This window comes from Lepidothrix coronata, unplaced genomic scaffold, assembly GCF_001604755.1.
Source record: "Lepidothrix coronata isolate B3197 unplaced genomic scaffold, Lepidothrix_coronata-1.0 Scaffold42, whole genome shotgun sequence".
In the NCBI taxonomy this organism is placed as follows: domain Eukaryota; kingdom Metazoa; phylum Chordata; class Aves; order Passeriformes; family Pipridae; genus Lepidothrix; species Lepidothrix coronata.
The window spans coordinates 737,448-761,546 of NW_016690222.1; the positions used below are offsets into that span (position 1 = coordinate 737,448).

Sequence of the window (24,099 nt, forward strand, 5' to 3'; positions counted from 1 at the left end):
CCAGGACACAGTGTCCACATCCCATCTTGTTTTGCTTCTAGCTTAGGCTCCATTTAGGCTCTAACAGGCTGAGAAAATTGGGGCTGTTCAGCCTGGAGAAGAGAAGGTTGTATGGAGACCTCATAGCAGTATCTGAAAGGGGCCTGCAAGGAAGTTAGGGAGGGACTCTTTGTCAGGAACTGTAGTGATACAAAAAGGAGTAATGGGTATAAACAGAAAGTGGGGACATTTAGGTTAGATATATGGAAGAAATTCTTTACTGTGAAGTGCTGGAACAGGTTGCCCAGGGAAGTGGTGGATGCCACATCCCTGGCAGTGTTCAAGGCCAGGTTGGACGAGGCATTGAGCAACTCGGTCTAGTGGGAGGTGTCCCTGCCCATGGGCAGGGGGGTTGGAACTAGATGATCTTTAAGGTCCCTTATAATGCCAAACATTCTATAATTCCATTTCTCTCTGCTCACCATAGGTAACTGTGATCAGCAGAAGGGTTTGGATTTTTTCGTGTTTAGTGGAAATAAGAAATGTCTGGAAGTAAGAGTTCTAAAATATTTCTATTCAGCCTTAGTTCATATTAAACTGCAAAACCAGATGGTTGATTGGAGGAGAAAGGAGATGAATATTAGTGTGGTTTTAAGACAGTTTATCCTTTGTGTGTGGAGGTGCAGGATGTACAGTGGGGCATTGTAACAAAACTGCAAGTGCAGTAAATAGAATATAAACAGTACAAATAAATGTGTTAAACAATATAAACAAATATTGCCTGGTTGTAAAGATACTGTGAAATACAGTAAACCAACACACTGTTTTGCCAGCAGGTGGCAATAGAAGTATGCTGAGTAGTGACTGCTGCAACTCTGAGAGCAGGGTACTTTGCTATTGTTATGTCAGAATGATGCTCTTCATAGCATGAAAATATATTCATAGACTATAAAATCTAAATAAATTGAATTAACTAATTGCAAACATACAAATAACTTATCTTTCATAGGGAACAGCATTGCTATGGCTCCCAAAGGGGATCAAACTTTTTGCAGTGTTCTACACCCTGGGAAATATTGCTGCGTTAGCCAGGTACGATTTCTTAGTTATGGTTATTAGAAGAGTACCCTCCTTTTCATCTACATTTCCATTTGCTTTTGCTCTAGAATGTTGTGTATAAACAACATTGTTTTCATATTGAAATGATAATAACATAAAAACTTGTTTATTTAACAGTTTTAACACTGTCATAATTGTTGAATATCAGTTATCTTACATGCTTGTTTTGTGGACACATCACAACTGCTATCTGAAGTATGAGTAACAAATTGCTCATTGAATGTTTTGTACTTTTTACAGCTAAATCCTTCTGCCAGGTACAGAAGTACCTCAGTTTCAGGGGCAGGTGGTAGTCTCCATACTGTGTGGATGCTTTTTTACTGGAAGGAGCTTTTTGCTTTTAGCAGAGTGATTATCCTGTTTCTCTCTCAAGAGAAAATTCTTTGAAAAAGGAGATGTTCAGGAAATCCTTGTTTTGACTGTAAGGGCAAAAGCAGAACCTAAAAATCATTCACAGTGTATTTTTAAACTGTTTGATTCTTGGAAGTATTCCACATAACAGTCTTAAAAGATTTGCAGAAGGGAACTCTTAGGATCAAAAACTTTTCTTTCACGGTTTGAAAGACATGTAAGAAACAGTGTCAATGAAGTATTTTCAGTTTCTGTTTGTCCTCCTTCTCTTATGATCTTAGTGTAGCTGATGCATGGTCACGGGACTCAAACGCCATTGAGTCTGGTCTTGACTTTCATGGACTCTATTACTTTAGTCAAGTGACTTAATTCTTGAATCAAAGCATTGTTAATCTGTTAAAACTCTGGTCATGTGACATTAACGTTTGAGAAATGTGAAGGTGTAGTGCTTTTCCTCAACAAATTTGTTAGGAGCCAAAAATTTCTATACTGAAATTGAATCTCATTTGTCGAACTATTCCATCTCATACTAAAACAAGACAAAAAATTAATACTGGAGGTAGGCAATGCTGAGTGTTTCCTTTTCTCTCCCTTACCTTATTCTTTGTTGTTGGTTTGGGATGGGTTTTTTTGCTGTTTCATTTTTACCTGGTACTTTGTGTGTGTTTTCACTGCTTCAAATTAAATTAGAATTTTAGAAACTTGGTACTAATCAAGTCTAATTAAGAGGAAAGTTTTTACAGACTGTTGTTTCTTTTAGGAGAATGCTGAAAAACTTTAGTCTGGACACCAACTAAAATTAGAAGAAAAGAGAGGCCCCCCCATTTCCTCCAGTAGTCCTTTCAGATATAAACAACAGGCAACTGTGTTCTACGAACAGTAGGAAATGACAATAGAGTCCCAAACTGACAAGCAGATTTAAACTTTTTCAGGCTTGTTTGCAAGTCTCTATTTAAAACAAAATGCAGTTACCAGTCCTATTAGCCTGTTTATTCCTCTCTAGCCTGTTTTTAATATAATTTTCTAGCCATGAACATGATAACAATGATGCTTGATATTCTCTGGGATGATGAGTGTATCTCTTACAGAATGTGTTGTATCTAAGAAAAATATCCTGTTTAAGTGCAGGACCTCTAGAATTGTTTTTCAGCCTTTCTTTTTTCTCCCTATGGAATCTCCTCTCTGGAGAAGCTCTTGTGATGTCTGTCTTTCAATGCTCATCAGATTACAAACAATGCATTTTGCTTTCTATATTTTCTTCTGCCTACTTTACGTGGCCTAAATTTCACTCCTTTTTACCACCATATTTTCATCATCCCTCTCCTTCCACTAGCTAACTAATTTTTTCTTCTAGTTCTTCAGATCCCCTTTTTTTTGTCTTAATTTAATTTTATGGCTCAGCAGACAAGATGAGAAAATACTAAGAAAAAGTTAGTTTGGATTGCAGTGAATTTAAAACTTTTTTCCTATTGAATTGTGAAAACATTTTTTCCCATTTAATACGGACTTTTGAGGTCTGTCTACACAACTTAAAAAAAAGTGAAGAGAAGGGGTTGTATGCATGAAGTTGCTGGTAGGGGAACATCTGGGTGTGGAAGATTGAGTTCTATTTACTGCTTGGGATGTGGATTCCCATATTTCTTCTGTCTTAGAAGGAGGAAGGAGGAAGCTCTATCGAACTCTTCCCTGCTACTGATTGTTTAATTTCATATAAATAACTGTTAACTAGAAAAGGTGTTAAACTAGGTTTTCTACTCTCTAGTAAAGCATTCAGAGCACCACAAGATTACAGGCATTCTAATTCTCTCACTAAATTGTTGTGTTTTCTACAAAGGAAAATGACTTCAATGTCAGGGAACAAAGAGACTCATCTCAGAATATTTGAAGCCAGAGAATTACTCCTGTGGTTGTGAGTTCTTAGTTCAGATGGCATTTCTTTGCATGAACAGCATAGCGTTGCTGATGGTTTTTGTTCTCCCTTCAAATTAACTACAGAGTAGAAAAAAGCAGGAGGATTAGTAAAAACTACTGAACTTTTTCTTTCCTTTTTGCTTGCTGAGTTTGACCAAAAAGTTAAAGCTTTCCTGTAATCTTGATTGTAGCTACTTGCATGCCGTCTGGGTAAAAAAGTTTATTGTTAAGAAGAAATTTTCTGCAGAAGTTTGGTCTTTGTAATCTTTACATTATTTTGACAAGTCAGTTCTTAAAACAGCTTCAACATGAAATTCACTAAACTTTACCTTGATAACCCTCTGCTGTACTTACAGCATATTGGGGTTTTTTGTAAAAAAGCCTTTAGTTGTTGTTGTTCCTCTAACCACTGTACTTGTTCCCATTCTCTCGGATATGATCTTCATTTTCTTTTGTAGAGTTGAGTTTTGTCATCTTTTTTTTTTCTTATATATTATGGTGCTTGTCATCTTAAAATAACAGTCAAAACATCTTGGACTACCCACACATTTCTAAATTAATGTAGGGCTACTTACAGTCATTGTTCAATCTCCTCCCTTCTTGTGTCTCTAACATGATTTAAATTTACCTATAACTGCACTGCTTTCTTCATTGTCTTTATTTATAAATGGCATTCAACACCATCAAACAGATTATTATTAGAAATGTGCTTTTTTCTTGGATGATGAAAGAGTTCATGAAAACCCATCTGCTTCTACTCTTCTGTTATTCCTTAAATATATCCTTGTCACACCCTCTTTCCTGGGTGTCCTCTGACCTCAGCCAACGTAATAGTGTTCTTGTATTTGCCTATTACTTTTTTTTTACTATGTTAATGGTTTGGAAAGAATTTTGTGACCAAGGGGGAGTCTAACTGTTTCCAGGGCTAAATTCATGAAGTATTTCACCTTTTGTTCTAGTGAGTTTCTGTTGCTAAACACTGAAATACCTTTTTTTTTTTTAGAACCTTTGAAGTCATCTAACTGTCAGAAAACTGGTTAATTACCTACTGCCTTTTACAAAGAGTTATTTGAAAGGGATTTAACATTGTTTTGTTTTTTTCTCTCCTATTAGTACATGTTTCCTGATGGGGCCACTGAAGCAATTGAAAGCAATGTTTGATCCAAAACGATTAATAGCTACAATTGTGATGTTGGTAAATATACTGTCTTTATTTCCTTTTATTAAAAAGTTTTCCTTTAGCCTCAAAGCTAAATTTGAGGCTTTTCTAAAGGGAGATTATTTCTTTGTACTAAGAAATAACAGTCAAGCTGTTTAGCTCTGTATGTCATAGAGATTATCTAGCTCCTTTCTATCAGCCTGTCTTTTTGTTGCTTATGGGGTTTTTTTTAATTAATCATTTGGAGTGACATGTTCTTTTTACTGAATAATTCTTACTAAATGCTAATAGTAGGTTGATTAATTTATTTTCTAATCAAGAACAAGGCAAGAGAGAGACTTTTTAGCTACTGTGAAAAGTCAGTGGTCACCAAGTGTAGCTTGACAGTTGTTTGTTGGCTGCAGCTCTGTCTGTAAAGGTTAGTGGTTCAGCACTTTCAAAGCAATGGAGAAAAATAATTTATTTCCCTCAAAGTGTGGGAAGTCACATGTTCAGCTTCGTGACTCTCCATTGTGACATCTTTGGCTCCTTTACTTCCATGACCATCGTTTCTTCTTCCAGGGGGATGGAAAAAAAACCCCATCTCCAATATCAGAATTCCTATCCCAAAGCTCTGTATTAGGTACTTCAAAACAACTTTCTGCTTCAAAACAATTTTCAACTTGCTGCTCCTCTGTTTTGTATTTAATTTCTCTCCTGTTCCTCCCTGATTTGTTCCAACTTTTATTTTTTAAATGTAGTTGTCTATTCCTATTCTCCCTATCATATAACTTTTTTTTCTACTTGATTAGAGCTGATGTGGGTGCAAAATTTTTTCTGGATGTCTGTCATATGGATTGTATGGTTTTCCTCTCACACACCCACTTTAAAAAAAAAAAAAGTTATAATCTTATTTAGGAAGCTCGTGTTTGCCCGTATCTTTTGGGAAAGTCACTTGATCCTTAGCTTGGACTCCAAGATTTGTTCAAGAGATTTGTTTGGTTTGGTTTGAGGTTTTTTTGTTTTGTTTTGCCATCTTTTACAACCAAGTTACAAGTCCTAGGGAAGCTATGTTTTGTAGGTCTGCAGTAAAAATGTCCAAGGATATCTCCAGTTCTCTAGAGTCTGTGTTTGCTGAGTATGAATTCTGCAACACTTTACAGCTATGGGCTTTTTCTGGTGAAACTGAGAGCCTAAGCCAGACCCTTAAAACAGCAGGCACAAAAATCATTTTGCTCTGATGATCCTATTATCCACCATGCTCAGGCATGGTGACAAAATAATTTGCTTTGAAGGCTGTAGAAACAATAAACATCAGGGAAATGGAAAGAGAACAGATAGTAGAGAAAACATCACAGACCTACCTACCTGTGCAAAGGAGCTACCAAAAAGTTTGGGAAAAGAGAATGAAAGGTTTTACTGAATAGTGATCATGAACACTGGATGAGATCTAAGACGGTTACGATGGAAAATTTCAGTAAAACAGAGAAGAACTGGAAAATTTATAAAGTTTTGAAAACTTTGGATGTATTTGACTGTTTTAATCCCCATCCTAACACAAAGCTAGAATTGTAGGCAGTTCAGGAGTCACAAACATATTTGGAAAATTCAAGAGTCTGTTATTTTTCTTTCAATAAAACACCAACAGATTTTTTTCAGTGAAAACTAATTTAGAGGGTTTTTCTGTTTTCTTCTATGTGTAATGATAAGTGGAGGAAGCCAGATGAAATTTAGTGGAAAAGTTCAAGGTGATGATTAAGCTTGCACGAATGGTGTGATTACTTGGCATAGTAAACCAAATATATCATTGTAATGTTCCATCAGAAGTATATAAGTACCTTGAACAAAGCTTCACATGAGCGTTTTCACTGTATCTGAGGCAGCTGCTCCCTAGTGGGCTCTTCATTACTGTCAGAAGATAAAAAAGCACTGGCAGATGAAGTATAGCCTCTGTTTGCCAGATACCGTAATGGTGAATGGATGTTTTTAATAATAGATTGTAGTGATGCACATACCTTTCTTGTCAGAAATGGTTGTTACAAATACTAGATTCAGAATGATAGTATGTACTGAAATAATAGAGTAGCAGTTCCCAGACTGGTTGCTTTCAATCAAGCTTTATCATCTAACCCCACCTCTTAATAAGGCTACACATAAGGCTACACACACCTGGTTATACTCCTCTTGGTTCTTGAAGTCAATTCTTCCACCTCTTTCTTCCAAGACTCGTCCCACCTTTCTGGCCACACATATCTCATAGTGTGCTTTGGAAAACACCACTTTACGTGGAGTTCAGCATGATAGTCACTGTGTCTCAGGCCTTGGCTCTGCATGTTTCATAAGTCAATTCTGAAAATGCTGGTTGCCCATTGAAAACACGAAAACAGTTACTGTATTTGCTCTGTTGTGTATTTGAGTATTCATTCTGGGTTTTTTTGTCTCTCCTTCCATCTCACCCCAGCTTTGCCTAGTATTGACTCTTTGTGCTGTATTCTGGGTAAGTGAGAACACTTTATTCCTCTAAGAAGCAATCCAGCTTCGTTAGTTTATTAATTGTATCGTGGCTTTAAGATAAAGTTCAATTGTGGAGGAAAGATGAGCTTTGTGTGTGGTTTCTGTTGTCAGGTGCAGTAGAGCTTAGGTGGAGTGATGAGCCTGCTGGCTGTAAAGCAAACGCACATTTCCACCTGCTTGTGATGTAGATGAGAATACAAAATCTAGAGCTTCAGGTTCAGTCTGCAGACCTCTGGAATAAAAACTAAGAAAAGCAAGTTAAAATATCGTTTCATTTTAGTGATGTCAGAAAATATCAGAGAATATGTAGTGGTCTTCAGAAGCCATGGATACAGAATATTAAGCTAATTAAGACAATGAAAAAGAAACAGAACAAGTACTTTCAAGCATTTTGATTGGAAACTGGCTGTACCTACATTCCATAGAAGTAAATATGTTGCTGGACATATTCATATGGAATGAACTTCCATGTTTGCAGAAGTACAATCTCATGAGAGAGTGTTAGCACCGATGCTGTTAAGTATTTTCAAAGCTAGAAAAGGTTTTCATAGTGTGATGCTAATGAAGCGATGGATGAAACAAATGGAAAGCTGTTAGAAAGAAAAGAAGTAGCAAATTAAGTTATGAAGATTTAGGCATTGTCAGCTAACTCAATTTTTGATTGAACAGACTGTTCCAATTGTTTACCGTATAGAATGGTGCAAAATGATCTAACTTGCCGTAATTGCTTCATTTTTACTTAGTGGGACAAAAAAGGTTTGGCGATGTTATTCTGCATATTGCAGTTTTTGGCAATGACCTGGTAAGATTCTTAAAATTCCTTTTCATTTCTTCTTCCTGCTCCTACACCCGCATGATTATAAACCTATATATATGCTTCACATGTAAGTGTGCCCAAATGCCAGCCTCAATCTGTTCTTCTAAGATAGGTTGTGTAACTCCAGCAAAATCTATATTCAATCGTCTTACAAAAATGGCAATTTTAAGTATATTCTGCAACGTGTGAACTTATCTGAAGCCTTATAAAAGGAATATATATGCAAAAAGATTCTCATGCCTTTTCTGTATTGTGAAAGTAACAGTATAATCATATGTTCTGTGCATCTCTCTCTTTTTTTGAGTTCTAACTATTTTTTCATTTTTGAAGTGAAAGAAACTAAACAACATTTTCATAGGGTATGTCGTGTCCCAAGAATACACAGCAGCACTGGGTAAAGAGGGGGTGGATGTGAGAGGGTAAATTTAGTGCAGCAGGTACTATGATGACCATCCAAATGCACTCAGGGGCAAAGGCTTGGCAATGCATGAGTGCAGGTGAATGCCTGAAATCCTGGCAGAAGTTTTGGAAGTTACTCCTTTCTCCATAGAGATACATACTTTGTCTCCTTGTCCCAGGGGAATTACTTGGTGCTAACTCTCAGGCAACCCAAGGTGACCACAGTTCTTGTTTGAACTTGCCCTGAATACACAGAGTCTATACTGAACTTGGGTTTGAGGACAAGTAACCATTTGTTCAGGATAGGGACTGTTGGGCATTGTGCTGTGCCCAGGCAAATGCTTGGTATTGGATAGAGGAAAGACTACTCAGACTGTGTTCTGCATGTTTTCAGCAGACAGTTCACATTTGTTAAGTGTTCTACAATTTGATCAGGCTGGGCATGAGAACAAAACACCACCTGGAAGCTTGTGAGAAGCGAGTTTCAGGGGACAACAGAATTATCAGCTGTTTGAGTGTCACAGTTGTGGCATATTGTTCATACTACAGCATATACCTGTATTTAGAGTTACATAAATATTAGATGTATATTTGCATAGTAATTTAGATTCTCTTTTAAGCTGGAAAAAAGTTGTCTATATCATCTTGAATACAGTTTTTCCAGAAGCATTCCTTTTTGGTCTGTTCATAGTAAATCTTGGTTTTTTAAGTTCATGTGCATTAGAAAACATGAACTACATTAAAAAAAAAAAAAGCCAAGGAGAAGTAAACCACCAAGTCCTTGTCAGTATGTTTAGTTCTTATCCAACGTGTAATCTTTTCTCAGGTAAGCATTAAATTGAATAGGTAATCTGGTTTAAAGTTGTGTTACAACAGGTTGCTTTTATTAATGCTGGACTATAGTGAAATAATTTAGTTCAAGGAGATACATAAACACTCTGCAAATATACTTTTTTCCTCTTTTTTTCAGGTATAGTCTGTCTTATATTCCTTTTGCAAGGTGAGTCTGCATAATAATTTTCATCTTAACAAAAGTCAGTTACCTTTATGCTGGGGAGTAAGTATGTGAGAAGAACATAACATCCTTCCTTTCCTTTTAATTTTTGGAAAATGACATAGCTGAACTCAAAACTAATGCTTAATATAAGCTTTAAATACAAATAAAGTGCACAGTAATTATCTTTGATAAATTTCTCTCTAGTTTTCATCACTGAAAATAAATCAAGGTTCTGTTTAAATTCTCCAGTGATTTAAAAATACAGTGATACAATAGTGACTTTTTTGGTATTAAAATTAACTTACAGATCTATTAAAGTTAACTTACAGATCTGAGGGCTTAGTTAAAAGCAAATGAACAACATTGTTTCAGCTGCTTAGTCTATTTCTGAATTCGTCCATCATTTTTGGGAGAGGCAAAGGCAATGCTTTGTGTTAATTTCCATTTTGGCAAGCTTCTCTTTGTTTTCACTCTCATGTACAAAAAGGGAATGAAAGCTAGCCAAACACAGAGTGAAAACACATGCAAGTAATCCAATATAAGAATCTATTTTTTCTGTAATGATTCATGAAAAATGCAGTTTGTTTTTTCAACAGTGTGTTTTTAAAAAAACAAACCAACAAGTTTTTTTAAAGCTTCAGATTTCATCTAGGAAGGACTTTTAGTAGTTGATAGTTACAGTGGATAAAATACTTTACCTGAACTTAGGCTTCAAATTGTTGTCTTCCTATTTCTGACAGTCCAAGCTAACCCATTCAGAAGTAGTGTTCTGAATTCTTGTAGTTCCAGTAGTCAGGAGACAGTCTCAGTAGGCTCCTTCCTTTTTTTTTTTTTTTAATCTGCTCTTTAGAGAAACCAAGTTGAGCTTCCAGTCACTGTTTGTTTTGTTGGTTTTTTTCCCTACCAATAGTACTTTAAGTTCTGGGCAGAAAAAGATTAGGTTATACACATCAGTTAATTTCTCTGGTTTTATTTATCTGTTAGATTTTATGAGCCAAAGAATTGAATTTTATACAGACTGCTTTTAGTAATTTAGTGAATTCTTTAAGGATTATTGAGTTATTTGCTTATGTGGAATGCTATCATAAATTTCTTGTATAGGCTGCTTTTCCTACAGAAACAGTGCTCTAAATCTAAACTATGTTAAGAAAACAGTATTATGTCATTTGTTTAAAGTATGTATTTATCTTGAATTCAACAAAATCATCATTCCTTGGTTTATTAATGGTTTACTCTTAAAAACAATTTACTTGTTCATGGGTTTGTTGGGGGGGTTTGTTGGTTTATGTTTGTTTTTTTTTAGTTAATTGTGGCTCTGGCAAAAAAAAAGCCCCCCAAACCAAACCCAAATGAAAATAACAACAAATGCAACAAAACCAAAACTCATACCTACAGTGACTCTAAAGAGTCATGATGGTATGTTTCTTCATTTTTCAGCCAACTAACAACAGAATACAAATTCCACTCCTTAGCAAGTTGTTACTTTTCTGAGAAAATGAAAAATAAATGAGACTTAAGTGAGTCATCTAACAGTCAGAAAACAGCTTATTTTCCATTAAAAAAATACAGCCTTTCAGATCTTTCAAACCTTAAGGCTGCACCAGCTCTCCATCCTACACTGTCAGTACCTGCACTTTAAACCCTTCAGCCTGTGCTTTATTTCCTGCGCTGTGATGGTCTAACTCTAGTGTGGTTTGGACTCACAGCACCTGTGTCTCACTGACTGGATTTGGTGCATTCCTCAGCCATGCCCTTGCTGGCCAGCCTTTGTGAAATAAGGCTCTGACCTTTGCTAAGCCTCCAAGTGTGCTGCAGAGCAGTTCTTAACACTGTGTCTGCATTTTAGCATGTGCTGGAATGTAAACAGTGTGGGAGACCTGTGTTTCAGATTTGGCTTGAGCCTTTCTTTGGTCGCTTCAATAGAGGTAGTCACACACAGATCCTGCATTTAATAAACTATTAGTATTTGTCTTTAGTTTCTGTCATATTTTAATTTAAATATGTGATGGTTGAGATGTCTATAAAGAAAATAACAACTGATTTTTTTTTCTTTTTAAAGGGATGCTGTGATTAAATGCTTCTCATCCTGTCTAGGGTAAATTATAATCAGGAACCACTGTCCACTTTAAAAGCCAGCTGTAAATTTTGCTCAGAAAACTATACTTTTCCACTCCTGAAATAACCAGTAACAATTTAGTATTTTCCTTGCCTTTTGCATTTGGGACATTAAATAATTTTTACTAGAAAGAGTTTTAAAAATAAATTTGGTGAATTGTTTGTGTTTACTCTGGAACTTCCAGGCTTTTTTTTTAAACAAAAAAGTACATTGAAATACTTAATGCAGAGTAGTCTTAAAACTACTTTGCATCCAGTAACAGTTTATTCCTCAGTGGAGGCAAGCCACTATGATCTGGGTAGTATGCATAAAGATTTAATTTACAGTTCTGTCTAAAATTTGCAAGCTGCCATTCATGTTTGTACATTATCCATTGTATGTTTTCCTAGAGTTTTATAAACATTGTAAAGATTTGGTAAGTTATAATTAACTTCTCATTGGAAATGTTCTATACATGTGCCTTGTGGAAAAAGCCTAATATGTGAAAGATCTGTTTAATGCTTGTTGGATTTTATTGAAAAACTATATTTTAAATGATTTTTTAAACTTTCGTACTTAAATACTTTTTACTAAAAGAACTTATGGCAAATGCATAAATGAGACTTGTGAAATAAATTCATTTTAAAGGTGCCTAAAATATTTTTCTTTAGGAATCAGCTACAGAGGCTGCAAATTTCAGCATTACACTTGAATAAGTATGAAAGTACATGACTATGTCCAAATTTGGTTATTAGATTTGCAGAAGTGACTTTAAAGCTTCTTCGTTTTTAATATTTAGACAAACTGTTAATCCTGACTTAAACTGATGACAGATTGAAATGAAATACTTTAATACTTTGCCTGGATTCAGTAAAAGGTTCTCATTTCTAATTTTTTTCAAGTAAGAGCTATTCAGTTATTCTGGAGCAAAGTTAAATCCGTAGTGGTTGATAATATATTGCAGAGGTTCTTTTGCACAGGATAGATGTGCTTGATTCATGTGTTCAAACCCTGTTGGTTTGGAATCACTTTTTTTTCTGTTAATGCACAAATACAGAAGAAGGAATGGCTTTTAAAGACATGAGCCGCAGTGTCAGGAAGGGGAAAACCCCAGTCGTCTTAGTATTCAGGGCTCAGGCTAAAGAGAGGAATTGCAGTACAGTACATTCCTGTAAATCTCAGTGTGTGTTGCAAAACATAGCAACATCTTATGGGGAAACTGTATACAGGGTGATTGCATTATTTTGCATCTAAACTGCCAACCAAGGAACACCTTTTAACTGATTAAAACAACAAATTGCTGGCGAGGCATCCTTCCTGCTGGTGATGGGGGCCTGGGTAGTCCTGGCCCTGCAGCAGGCTCTTGGGTTCACTGGTAACTGTGTGGTGTAGTGACAGTCGGTCCAGCTTTGCCCACCCCAGCTCCTGGGTGCTGGGGGACCCTTGAGGGAATTTTTAGTTCCTTTTAGTTTTCAGTTTGCATTGAAAATGAAGTAGCACATGCATAGGTGGTGATGGATGTAATCCAGGTAATGGCCACCACTGTGCCTTCCTCTCCTGCTGCCGATCACAGCTGACAACAAGGGGATCCGTTCCCACTAGTCAGTGCTTCAGGGCTGGGCCTTCAGTTGCTCCAGAGCTTGTTTTGCCCATAATCCATCAGTTCTGGTGGTACACAATTAATCACTGTAAGTTTTAATTAGAATGGTATTGGTTATTCAGATTTTTTTATTATTTATTTATGTACTATGGTAAGTAATGAAGTTAACGCTGATCAGTTAACACTGAGATCCCCAGGAGAGAAAGGGTTCAAGAGCTGAGGTCCAAAATTTCTATGTACTTGTAGGCCTTCATATGCACTTAAGTCTGTTACATCATGGGTTCTTGTTTTTCTCTCCTGAACATTTAAGGAGTTAGTTCCTCCATCTGCACACAGAGCACATACACTGTGTTGTTTTGTCTATATCTTTTGCTTCTTCACATCCTGTCTTTGTTTAGTGAGTATTCCAAAAGCTCACAGCTGATGAATCCTCACAGTATAATACCCTTTATGATAATGTGGAACCACAAACGTGAAGATCTCTATCCCAGTGGATTGCATACATCCTACCCATCTTTTGATAAAGTTTTGGTATGCTAGTACTTCGAAGTAAATGCTGTAGAAATCATATGCCATGACTACTTAGGCTAAATTTTGCAGTGGTAGTGATCTTGGATTGATAGGAAACATTTGTTTACTTACTGCTGCCCCATGAAACCTCTACAAACCTCTGTTGTTGTGTAGGACTTGAAAGGTAGGAAATTGCTGCCTTCTCCATCAGAAAAAAAACCCAACCAACAAAAAAAATCCCCAAAAACAACAACAAAAACCCCACAACGAAACCAAACAAAAAAAACCATCACAACAGAAGTGTTGAACAGTGCACTTTGTCTCAATCACAGATGGCATTGAGGCTAGGAAGAAGCATCTCTGGACTATGCTCTTCATGAGTAAGCGTGGCAGCTCTTATCCTGAGAGTGGCTTGTGCATTGAAATTTGGTGTACTAGCAAGTCTGCCCTAGGTCTGAGTGGGACTGACTGCACTCTTGTACTGTCTGCCTAACCTTATTCACGGTAATTCAAGTAATCAAGGAGCTCAAAATATTATTAAAGTTTTGAAGAGGGGAAGAGGGTGTTAGTGTAATGTGGGATTAAAATACTGCCCTTTCACACTTCGACGCTTGAGGACTTTGGGAAGAATTTGGAGCCTGTTTGCTCTCGGGCGTGCGTAAGCCCCGCCGTACTCTTACCTTCGGCTCTGCTGTGGGTCGGGCGGAAGAGGACCGGGAGAAGTAGCACCCGCAGCAAGCTAGTGAAGCTCGTCCAGGAAGGACGGACAGTGCCGGCAGGACCCCGATCCGTGCCCGCATGCCCACCCCGCGCTGGGGAAGGGTGTTCCCGGGGCGGGCGAAGGGCGGGAAGGGGGGCGGGTTATCGAGAGGGAAAAGCCACGGCTGTCGGTGCAGATCGAGCTCGCATCCAGCGCCGACGATCGGGGCTCCTCGTCCGCCTGTGGCCATGGGGCTGCAGCCGCGGCGAGCCGCTGGGCCCTGCCCGCCCGCGGGCAGAGGCGCTGCCCTGCCCGGAGCGCGCCCCGCGGCTCCCTGGGCCCGCAGCGATGAGCCGGAGGGGGTTCCCGGCCGCACCGCCACCCTGCCGCCCCTCCTGCCGGCCCCCACGGCTTCCTCCGCTGCCCCCCGGCCGCAGCCCAAGAAGCCGCCGGCGGCCGCCTCGGCTCCCAAGAAGGCAGCACCGCGGCCCGCGGAGGAGAAGGCGCCGAGGAAGGCGCGGGGAGCGCCCCCGGAGCGGCCGGGCCCCCTCTCCAGCTCCTGGCCCTGCTCGTCCCTGCAGCGGCCGCCGCCGCGGAGGCCGCCGACCGAGCGGGGAGCGCGGCCCCAGCCCGCCCCGCCGCAGCCGCGAGGGCGCCCGGGGGCAGGCAGCCGCTCCTGCGAGAGCCTCGGCGGGGGGCCGGGGGAGGCGGCGGGGCGCTTCTCTCTCAGCCTGCCCCCGGAGGCGATCCGGGTGCTGCAGCGCCGCAGCCTGGAGCGGCAGCGGGGGCAGATCACCCCTGCGCCCGGCGGCAGAGCGGCCCTGGCCCGGCGCGGCGGCGGCGACCTGCGCGCCCTGCTGAAGGTTTCGCTGCTCAACGACCAGCACCGCTACGACGACGAGGAGTACGAGGAGGAGGAGGAGGCGGGAGCCGCAGCGGACGAGGGGCTGGTGCGGAAATGCACTGAGTGGCTGCGCGGCGTGGAGAACGCGGTCGGCCGCGACCACCCCGACCGGCTGGAGACGCTGCCGCACCTCGGCACTCTCTGAACCCCGCCGGGGCCGGCTCCGGGGGAGCGGCGCGGAGGGGGCCGCCGGATCGGGAGGTGGGGCCGCCGTCTGCAGCCGTCATGCCCTTTGTGGTGCCGTCGGCGCCGGGGATTCCGCGGTGGGGCCCGTCGAGGAGCCCCCGGCCTGAGCCGATCCCCGGGGCGGCGCCGCCGCTGAGGCGAGGGACAAAGGAGCGGCGACGGCCGGTGCCCGGGTGCTCGGAGGGAGGGCAGCTGGCTGTGGGCGTCCTGCCTCTACCCTTGGGTTTTTTTAAGACTTACGAATACTTTATAAGATGTGCGTAATGGTTTTGTATATTTGTACATAAAAGTTCATTTTTATTTATTTGAATAAATTACTCTTGTGTTGCGGTAGCCTTTGCGGCTTGGTAGCTTCGCGTCCCTAGTCTGGCGGTGTCCACCAGCGTGTGTTCGCTGTCTCGGTGTCCTAAAGGTAAGGATGGCCGGCCGACCACCGTGGGAAGAGCCTGGTGCCGTTCCCAGGTTAGCTTGTTGATTCAGTCGCCGACAACTCGGCTAAAAAGAAAACGCTGAGGCGGCGGAGGCGGGATATCGAGCAGGTGGGGGCGAGCCCGTCTCTGCTGGGGGGCAGATGGCAGCAGGGGCGGCCACCGCGCCAGCGGGCAGCATCCCTCCCGAGAAGAGACGTGGACAACGGGAGGAGGAGGGGGCAGTGCGGGCGGCCGCGGAGTGGGCAGAGACTGATCCGGTTCCCTGCGCCCGGGGCCGCATGTGCGCCGGGCAACGGAAGGGGAGCGGCTGGGTCTGTGCGTGTTCGGCGCGATTTCACCCTTTCCCAGACAGTAATTCAGACACATCCCGATCTTTCGAGCTGCTGCCAGTTTACGAGGTGGAGGAGGAAGGAAGGAGGGAGGGAGCGCAACGTCAGCATCCTTTGTCAGCTCTCCTCGGCCTCACATTGCCGGGGCCCACCATAGCCTTTCCCGCTCCGGGCTGTGACCGTGCCTGGTGCTCATCAGAGCTCTGTGTCTTAGGAAAGGTGAAGCGGGCTCGCGAGAGGTACAAAAATTACCGTCAGAAAAGGAAAGGTAAATTTTTAATAGGCTGACAGTTGTCTCGGCCACCTACTGCCGTTGTCATATTGTTACCCAGCTTCTCAGAACAGCAGTCAGACCTAAGCATTTACTGTGATTGTATAAATGTTTTGCAAATGAATGTTTGAGCATATAGGAACACGTTAAATTGAATTACTCTTAGCAGAGTAAAACAAAGATTAGTGCCACAGATTGAGCATTATACATTTCACTTAGATGTCAATTGTTTACACCAAATGACATTTGTGTTGACTCTTCCATTAAATCATGGAAGATAAACCTTTCTATATATTAATTGCACTGTGTAGCAGTGTGCTACATTTTGGGTTGTTCAAGCACTTTTTTCCATTTTTGTTCACCTGACATTTCAGGAATGACATGCTTTGAGAAAATATTTATTTATTAAATGCATTGATACTGCCATTGAAAAAGTGATGAACCAGTGTAAGACAGGTGTGAAATAGCTATGCTCGAAGGCTGCAAGGGGCATGAGAATTTACAGAGTCTGTTCCATATACACAAATGCAAAGATTCATTTGTAGTGATAGCGATGAAATACATGCATCTTCATATCACTTTAGCTGAGTTTGCGTGTAGTTCTACTGTAATTATCAATTTTCAGTAACATCTTCAAGCAAATATGCCTCAACAATTGCAAATTTCCTGCCAAATTTAATATATGCTACATTGATGTAGTCTCACTTTTTGTTGTTGTTTTTCCATTTTCTAACGAATAACGAAAATGGTAGTAGTTGAGCTATAGCTGAATTTTCCTTTTAGTCTCTTTTGGAAATGCAAGTTTACGAATGAGCATCCTGGACTCTTAATGTCGTTCCTTAAAACTGCTCTATGGTTTCATATCGACTATAATCAGTATCTCCAATTGCAACAAAAAGTGATTCACTCATTATGGGCTGAAGTACGTTTAAGCTTGTGAGGCTGAAAGCTGCTTTGTTCAGAGCCTGAAATGTGGCAAAAAAAATCAATAAATTTGAATGCACAGCAGCAGAAAATACAGCATGAGCTGAGTGGGTGTGAAATTGAAGATGACTGCCAACTCTGACAAAGGAGGAACCTGCTCAAAGTACACTAGAAAGAAGAATTTGAGAACTTGGGAATTACCTTTTTTTTTCCCCTGAAGAATTGATTAGAGCAAAGCTGTCCAGAGGTCATGCAGACAAAATCTTTTGTGTTAGGTATGTCATTGTGCATGGTAACTGGAAGTGGGACTGAGATGGGCTCATCCTGAGATGATGTTATGCAGTCCTGATTTTGGGCCAGATGTTAAGAGCCACTGGATTCTCTGAAGTCATATAACTAATGTCTGACTGTAATAGTACCTCCTTCACCAAATGGTAACATTGAGATTTATTGTTTTCTTTATTTGCTCCCTTTCTGTTCCCTTTGAATGATAAATGATGCCCCTAGTCTTCTGAATACTTTCAGTTGAAATGCCCATAAATCTTATAAGCAATATTGGAGGAGACAGAGGAAGCTACTTCCTACATACTAACAGTAACTTCTGTTAATTTTGCACAGCTTATCTCTCAGTATTTTTTCAGTTAAAAAGAAAACTTTTGGGTTCTAATATCTAAAAACTGTAGATGAATTAAACATAACAAAACTATTTCAGTCATTAATATGTCATAATGGACATTTGAGCTCAGTGGCAGGCTTCAGAAGACCAAAATGCCTGTGGAAATTCAGACAGTGGTGAAAACCCTGAAATAAATCATTGCATTTGTCTTAGTGCAGCATCGCTACTGCTATCTAAGATCCATTATTTAATTATATGGCAATAGGCATCCTATAATGAACTAGTCACTGTTCCTTTCATAGATGAAAGAGCCTTCTGAACTGTTGAGAACCAAAACTTCCCATCCCAGTGGTCCCCAGTCAGCCTGAGCCTTCCTCCATCTGAGACATGGGTTCAGAACAGGTTGCTATTGGCATGACTGGAAAATTCAAGTGGGGTGCTGTGAAACAGCATTCCTCCTTGTTGCTCTGCTGCACATGTGTTCAACCAAGGTGAGAGAGCTTTCCCTGGGCAGATAAGGCCACTGCTGGTTCCCCCCAGTTCTCAGCCTCTGGAGCTGCCCCAGTGTAAGTACTGACATAAGTAAGAACCCTTCTTCTGTACTGGTGAACAATTCAGGTGTGTTTAGGAATACTTCTCAGATGGCATAGATTTGATTTTAGCAGAAGAACCAACAAGCAGCCTGGAAGCCACTACATGTGGTTTTTACAGTATATTAGCCACCTCCAAAGTGCTTCAGCCTAAGCCTCCCATTCCTAACCCTTTTAGCTGCTGAAGGAGAGTTAGGAGCAGCTGGTGCCATGGATGCTTAAAGTAATCAATAATTGCTTCAGGGTAGATAGCTTCTTCCACCAAACACATCAGTATGATTTACAGTGGAAAAAAAACACCCAACCAACACATATTCTGAGTCTCTCTTTTTTTTTTAAGGTAGCTAATAAATCGTGTTGGACTTATTGCTGTTTCTTGGCAAGCCTGAGAGGACAGAGGAAGCCCATGTTTCTCTAACCAAACAGCCCCAACCACAAGCATCACTGAGTTTGTTCTTGGGTTCTAGCCCAAATCTCAACTTTCCCACTCCACTGACAGTACCATCTTCCATCTCAAAGCTGAGGGGAGAGCATGGTGTCGCCCAGTGTAGTGGTTTGGTTTAGGCCTTTTCCTGACAACCAGGATGAAACTAAGGAAGTACCCCTATCCCAATATTCTATTCTATTCTATAAGTAGAAATATAAATAGAAGGGGGAAGGAAGTCGGAAAGTTAGATCTCTTCTGGCGGAGTTGGAGAAGCAAAGCAGCCTCCCTGCGGTTGGGTTTCTCCTGTGGGATTGTGAGGCCTGTGAGTTTTTGAGAGGCTGTTGCTTCTTCCTGATTCGAGAGGAGAGATCTGGTGGTGTAGACTTTGTGTTCTTAAGGAAAGTATTAAGATTTTGTTGGTTAGTTCTTTATTGGCTGCGTATATCTGCTTTTCGTTTTTTTCTGGGGTGTTGGGGTTCTCTTTCTTATATGTATATAGTTTTTTGTAATTGTATATAAGTGTAAATATATATATATATATACTGCTTTGATTCTGTTATTTCAGTCTTTTGTTTGTTTTTTTTTCCTTCTCTTCCCTTTCCTTCCCCTGTGTTCATAGAAGGGGGGCAGGGGGTGGGAAGTCTCTTACTGTGGTCTTGGGCTCTTGGCAGGGAGCCAAGTCTAAACCACCACACCCAGTTTTTATGGTTTTTTGTGGTTTTCCTCACCAGAACACTTGTAAAGCTCAGACAAGTGGTATTCCCTGAGCTGTTGACAGACATCTCCACCTGCCCTTCCCAGGTGTGCCTAAGGGATCTGACACACAGCTGGATGAGAGTATCAGTTTGTGGGCTCCTGTCCTGAGAAGACTAGTGGGGTGGTGTCTGTCTTGAACAGCAACTGTCCTTACAGTTGGGGGGGCTCTTTCTTTGGTTTTGTGGGTTGTTTTTGTGAGGTACTTAAAGGCACATTCTGTTTTCTCTCTTAAGAAAAGCCTCTTTTAGGTGGTGGTTTTGTGAAGAGAAGAAGAGTTTTTGAGAAGGTTTGGCTTTGGCACTTCCTGGAAGAGAAATCACTGCTTTGCAATGGCCAGGTATGGTGATGTACGAGCTCCCAGCTGACACCACTGTAAGGAGGAGAGACCAAAGGATGCCAAGTAACTATCCTAACCAATGTTACTGCAGTTCACTTCCTGGCCTTCAAGAAAGATGAGAATGTTTCTTTTCCCTTCCCAGGGAGCAGAATCTGAAGTAATAGTCTCTTGAAATAGTGCTGGTAGTTTGTTATTCATGGCTGCTCTTGTTACTTCTGAGAATATAGGGAAAACGTTGTGACCCTCACTGAATGAATGCCTGCAACAGGGCTGCTTGGCTGATGGGCTCTGGTCTGGATCTCACCCAGCTTCAGGACCAAACAAGCAGATGAGTGTGGTATGGTTAGGAGCTGCTTTCAGACAAGGAAGCTGGTTCCCAGTGATAACATTAAGATGAGTTCATAGACAATCAAATAAGGTGTTTTAGCCCCTTTTAATTTTATTGAAAGAGTTGTTAAAGGTTATTTTGGAAGTACATTGTTTTAAATCCGTTTTTTTTCCCCTTCCTTGCAGTGTACAATGAGGGCTTGAGAGTTCTAGGATGCCTTAAAGGTTTCTTGGTTGCTTTTTTTTTCTCCCCATAAAATTGAAGATATCAAAAACATGCGGTCTGTGTTTTGCAGTCAGTTATCTTGAGTTAATGACTGTCCTGGTTTCATTTGTGATAAATTTCTTCTCAGTACTGTGCTGTGTTTTGGATTTAGCATGAGAACAATGTTGATAACATACTGATGTTTTTTGCTGAGTCCTCTTCATCTCAAGTCAAGGCCTCTTTCTTTATATCTCATGCTGTGTCAGTGAGGAGGTACACAAAAGAAAAACTGGGAGACAGCATAGCGGGGACAGGTGACCAGAACTCCAGAATACCACAGGGGTATTTCATACCACAGAACATTATGCCCAGTATATAAACTGGGGGAGCTACCCAGAATGGGGGCCTATCTGGGTTCGGGGTCTGGCACTGGTCAGCGGGTGGTGAGCAATTGTATTGCGTATCACTTGTTTGTTTTGTGGTTTTTGTTTGGTTGGTTGGTTTTTTTAATAATCATTGCTATTATATTTTACTTTTTTTCAGTTATTAAACTTTTCTTATCTCAATCTACAAGTTTTACTTTTGATTGTCCTTTCCATTCCACGGCTGGGGGTGGGGAGGTGGTGAATGAATGGCTGCAAGGTGTTTAAACCACGACAATGACATTATGTCATTCTTATTGTAAGGACCCACATTTTGGGTGGAAGTGCTAGGTGTAATAAAAACTCTAAGAATTTTTTCTTCTCCTGGAATTAGTTTTACTTTTTGGTTAAATTAACTGTTCAGTGAGAGTTAGCTGATGTTCAGCTCTCAGCACTCTGACTAAAAGGAGTGTAATACTTCCATTATCTTTCCTGCCACCATCCCACTTGGGTGTTGGTAAGAGCTGAGCTTTGAATGAAAAGAAAAAAGAGTTCTTAATAAAGCATAAAAATAAATTAGCACAGAAGCTATAACCTTCTTAGCAATTAGCACAGGAGAGAGCAAATTGTAGCAAATTCTGGTATTCTGATTTTTTTCCCCTAAACATTCTCTTCGCTGACTGAGTTTTACCCACCAGCACGGTCCCAACAGCCAGGCAGATACCTCACACAGTGAGGAGCTAGGAAATGATTCACAGCATTCACTTTGCCAGGGAATTTTCTGAATAACAAAATCAGAGTGGGAACAGCACTAAGCAACCAAACTCTCAAAGCTTTAAATTAAAAACTATCAGAGGCTATTTAGGACTAGGACAGAAATAGGAGGAAGTAAAAGGAAAATTCTGCAGAAAAGGCGCTCGGTGCGTGAAGCACCTGAGACAAGGAAGTTACTCTTTTACCACCATATGAAGTACTGAACAAATCTTGAGAGTGAATTTCATGCCTCTTACCGGGTGAGTTGTCCTGTACGTTCACATGCCTTCTCCATATCATTTGCAATGCCTGAAATTTCTTCTTGAGACAGATCCAAAGACTCTGCACAAACATCATTAAAAAGGACCACTATGATGCCCTGGTGTTAAGTACTAGTTAAGAAGATATTTTGTACTGCTCACTGTATTCAACCGTATGGTCTATGGAGATTGCATGTTCTTCAATTTGTAGGTAGTCACAGAGCTGCTTTTAACTTTGAGAAAAATGTTGTGTGTAGACTTCATGCAGGTCATTTTAAGGTAGAAAATAATATGTCTTGGCAGATGTACGTGTGAGTTAATGCACAGGATGTCATTAGGATGTGATTCCTTTAAATTACACATACATGGAAAATATTAATCTCATGGCTTCTTAATTTTTCCCAATGAGATTACAAAAAGATTCTCTAGAAATGGGATATAGTCTGACCCAGATACTTTTAATGATCACTATGATATCTTTAATTAAAAACTGTCAATATTGCAGGGGGAAATTACTGTGAAATAGCAAATATTGAATTCATATCAATGCTTACAATGCTTTTTGGACTGGTTTTTGGTTCTTGGCATGTTTGGGCAAGTTTACTGTGCAAGATAGGGCATTTATGTGCTTATTGCTAACCTTGTCATACTGACAATTTACTGTTGGGAGTGTCTTCTTTTTTCTTTTTTTGAAGTTCTTATGGAATATATGTCTCTATAGTGGTTCTCTCTGCTGTTTGAGATTTAAAAAGTGCTCCAATTTGTGGATTGTTTGGAACGTGCCAGTTATTTCAAAGGATTTAATGAAATTTCTGAAAAAGTAAGCCAATGACCCATAGGCTTAAATCTCGTAATGAGGAATCTCTACCTCCACTGGTAAGTTATTTAAAAAATGCTGAAAGCCACAGGAACACACATTGAGAATATGCAGCTGTCAAATCTACAGACTAGGGACAGGCAAAGGAGAAAGAAAATGGGTTGTCTAGAGCAGTACTGAAGTATAAGTAGAAGCAAGGACTACAAATAGTCACGTGCCAAATGGTGCTCTCATCAGAGAGCACCTGGAGAACTGTAGTGTTATCAAGTTAGAAATCCTAAAACACACCTTTCTTGAGTCTGAAGGGTTGATATCTTTTTTTTGGGGGGGGGGGCGGAGGAAAAATGTCCTGTGACTTTATTTTCTTTTTCTTAACTTCAGAATGATGAATTTAAAAAGAAATTTGGAGGTACTAAATGTGTCTTTAACCTCTGGATGAATACAGATTGCAAGCAGAGCAGAAGGAACTCAGGGAACTGGTTGCAGACGGCTGTGCCACCCCTGGCTGATACCCGGCTGTGGCAGGACCTGCTTGGCTCAGCTGGCTGAGCTGCTTAGCATGCCTGCTTCCTAAACCATCAAATCCTGCGAGTTGGAAACCTTTGCTCATCTGGTTTGCTTTGACAACTAGGGAGAGCTTCCACGAGGGGCTGAGTCAGATGAGATGTTTTGCTATAAATCTTGACTATGCCTGCCTGGTCAGAATACAATTTGTGTCCCACTGACTGCTCAAAGAGTTTACTCTGCACCCTTTTTTTTTCCCTTTAGGAGAGGTGGGAGTGGGGGGGCTTAAATCATTGCTAGTTAGAAGCACATGAACAGAGAGGACGTGGTGTTAGTAGTCACACAGGAGCCTCTTGCCTCTTGGATGGGGTCACATAAAAAGTGGGATTTCATCACACCTGATGCTCACAAATGTGCCTGCATTGACTGGTTTAGTTGTTTACAGGGGAAATAGCAAGTCGTGTGAGTGATCCTTGCTCACACCATTGCCTGGATACTGCTAGACAACAAAGGGGTTCAGTTTTGCTTGAGAAGCTAGCAGAGTGGGTCACTAAGGCTTCTTTTTTATTTTTTTCATCATGAAAAGAAGGCAAACAGTTTACAAGAACAAATCTTAAGGTGTTTGGTGTTTATATCCTATTTATAGGCCTGTAATTCATCCTCAGTTAATATAACAACAAAGTTAATAAAATAACCTTTATTTTGATTCTCTGAATGATTCACCATCCCTCTTTGTGGCTGTTTTGTTCAAAAATAAAGGAGGTGAGGGTGGAGAAAGTATATCCTGAGTACAAAGGGAGATGATAAAAGCTTCAATCTGTTTCTGGACCTCCTACGTAATATTGCCATAGTAACAAGGAGCTGAATGTGGCTGTTCATCACTGAATGCCGAGGTAAAGCAGACATTCTTCTTATTCAAAGGAATATTACTAAAATACAGATTTTTAAGGTGGCAATAAGGAATTAGGAA

At 40.6% G+C, this 24,099-nt stretch overlaps 2 protein-coding genes across 2 annotated transcripts in view; both read left to right on the forward strand.

The window, feature by feature from the left end:
- The window catches only part of SFT2D1 (SFT2 domain containing 1), a 19,763-nt gene extending 7,792 nt beyond the window's left edge, over positions 1-11,971 (forward strand). The window contains exons 3-8 of the mRNA XM_017813753.1: positions 989-1,071; positions 4,474-4,555; positions 6,960-6,995; positions 7,756-7,814; positions 9,199-9,228; positions 11,285-11,971. Coding sequence (XP_017669242.1) covers positions 989-1,071; positions 4,474-4,555; positions 6,960-6,995; positions 7,756-7,814; positions 9,199-9,228; positions 11,285-11,324 — 330 coding nt within the window. The 3' untranslated portion in view covers positions 11,325-11,971. The remainder of the gene's footprint in view (positions 1-988; positions 1,072-4,473; positions 4,556-6,959; positions 6,996-7,755; positions 7,815-9,198; positions 9,229-11,284) is intronic.
- Positions 11,972-12,098: 127 nt separating this feature from the next.
- On the forward strand, positions 12,099-15,553 carry PRR18 (proline rich 18). The gene has a single exon (XM_017813752.1). The coding sequence runs from the start codon at positions 14,229-14,231 to the stop codon at positions 15,177-15,179; it is 951 nt and encodes a 316-aa protein (XP_017669241.1). The 5' UTR covers positions 12,099-14,228; the 3' UTR covers positions 15,180-15,553.
- The last annotated feature ends 8,546 nt before the right edge of the window (positions 15,554-24,099 follow it).

Excerpts from the sequence above, each read along its gene's own strand:
- PRR18 (XM_017813752.1), top strand. The coding sequence starts at position 14,229 with ATGCCCACCCCGCGCTGGGGAAGGGTGTTCCCGGGGCGGGCGAAGGGC.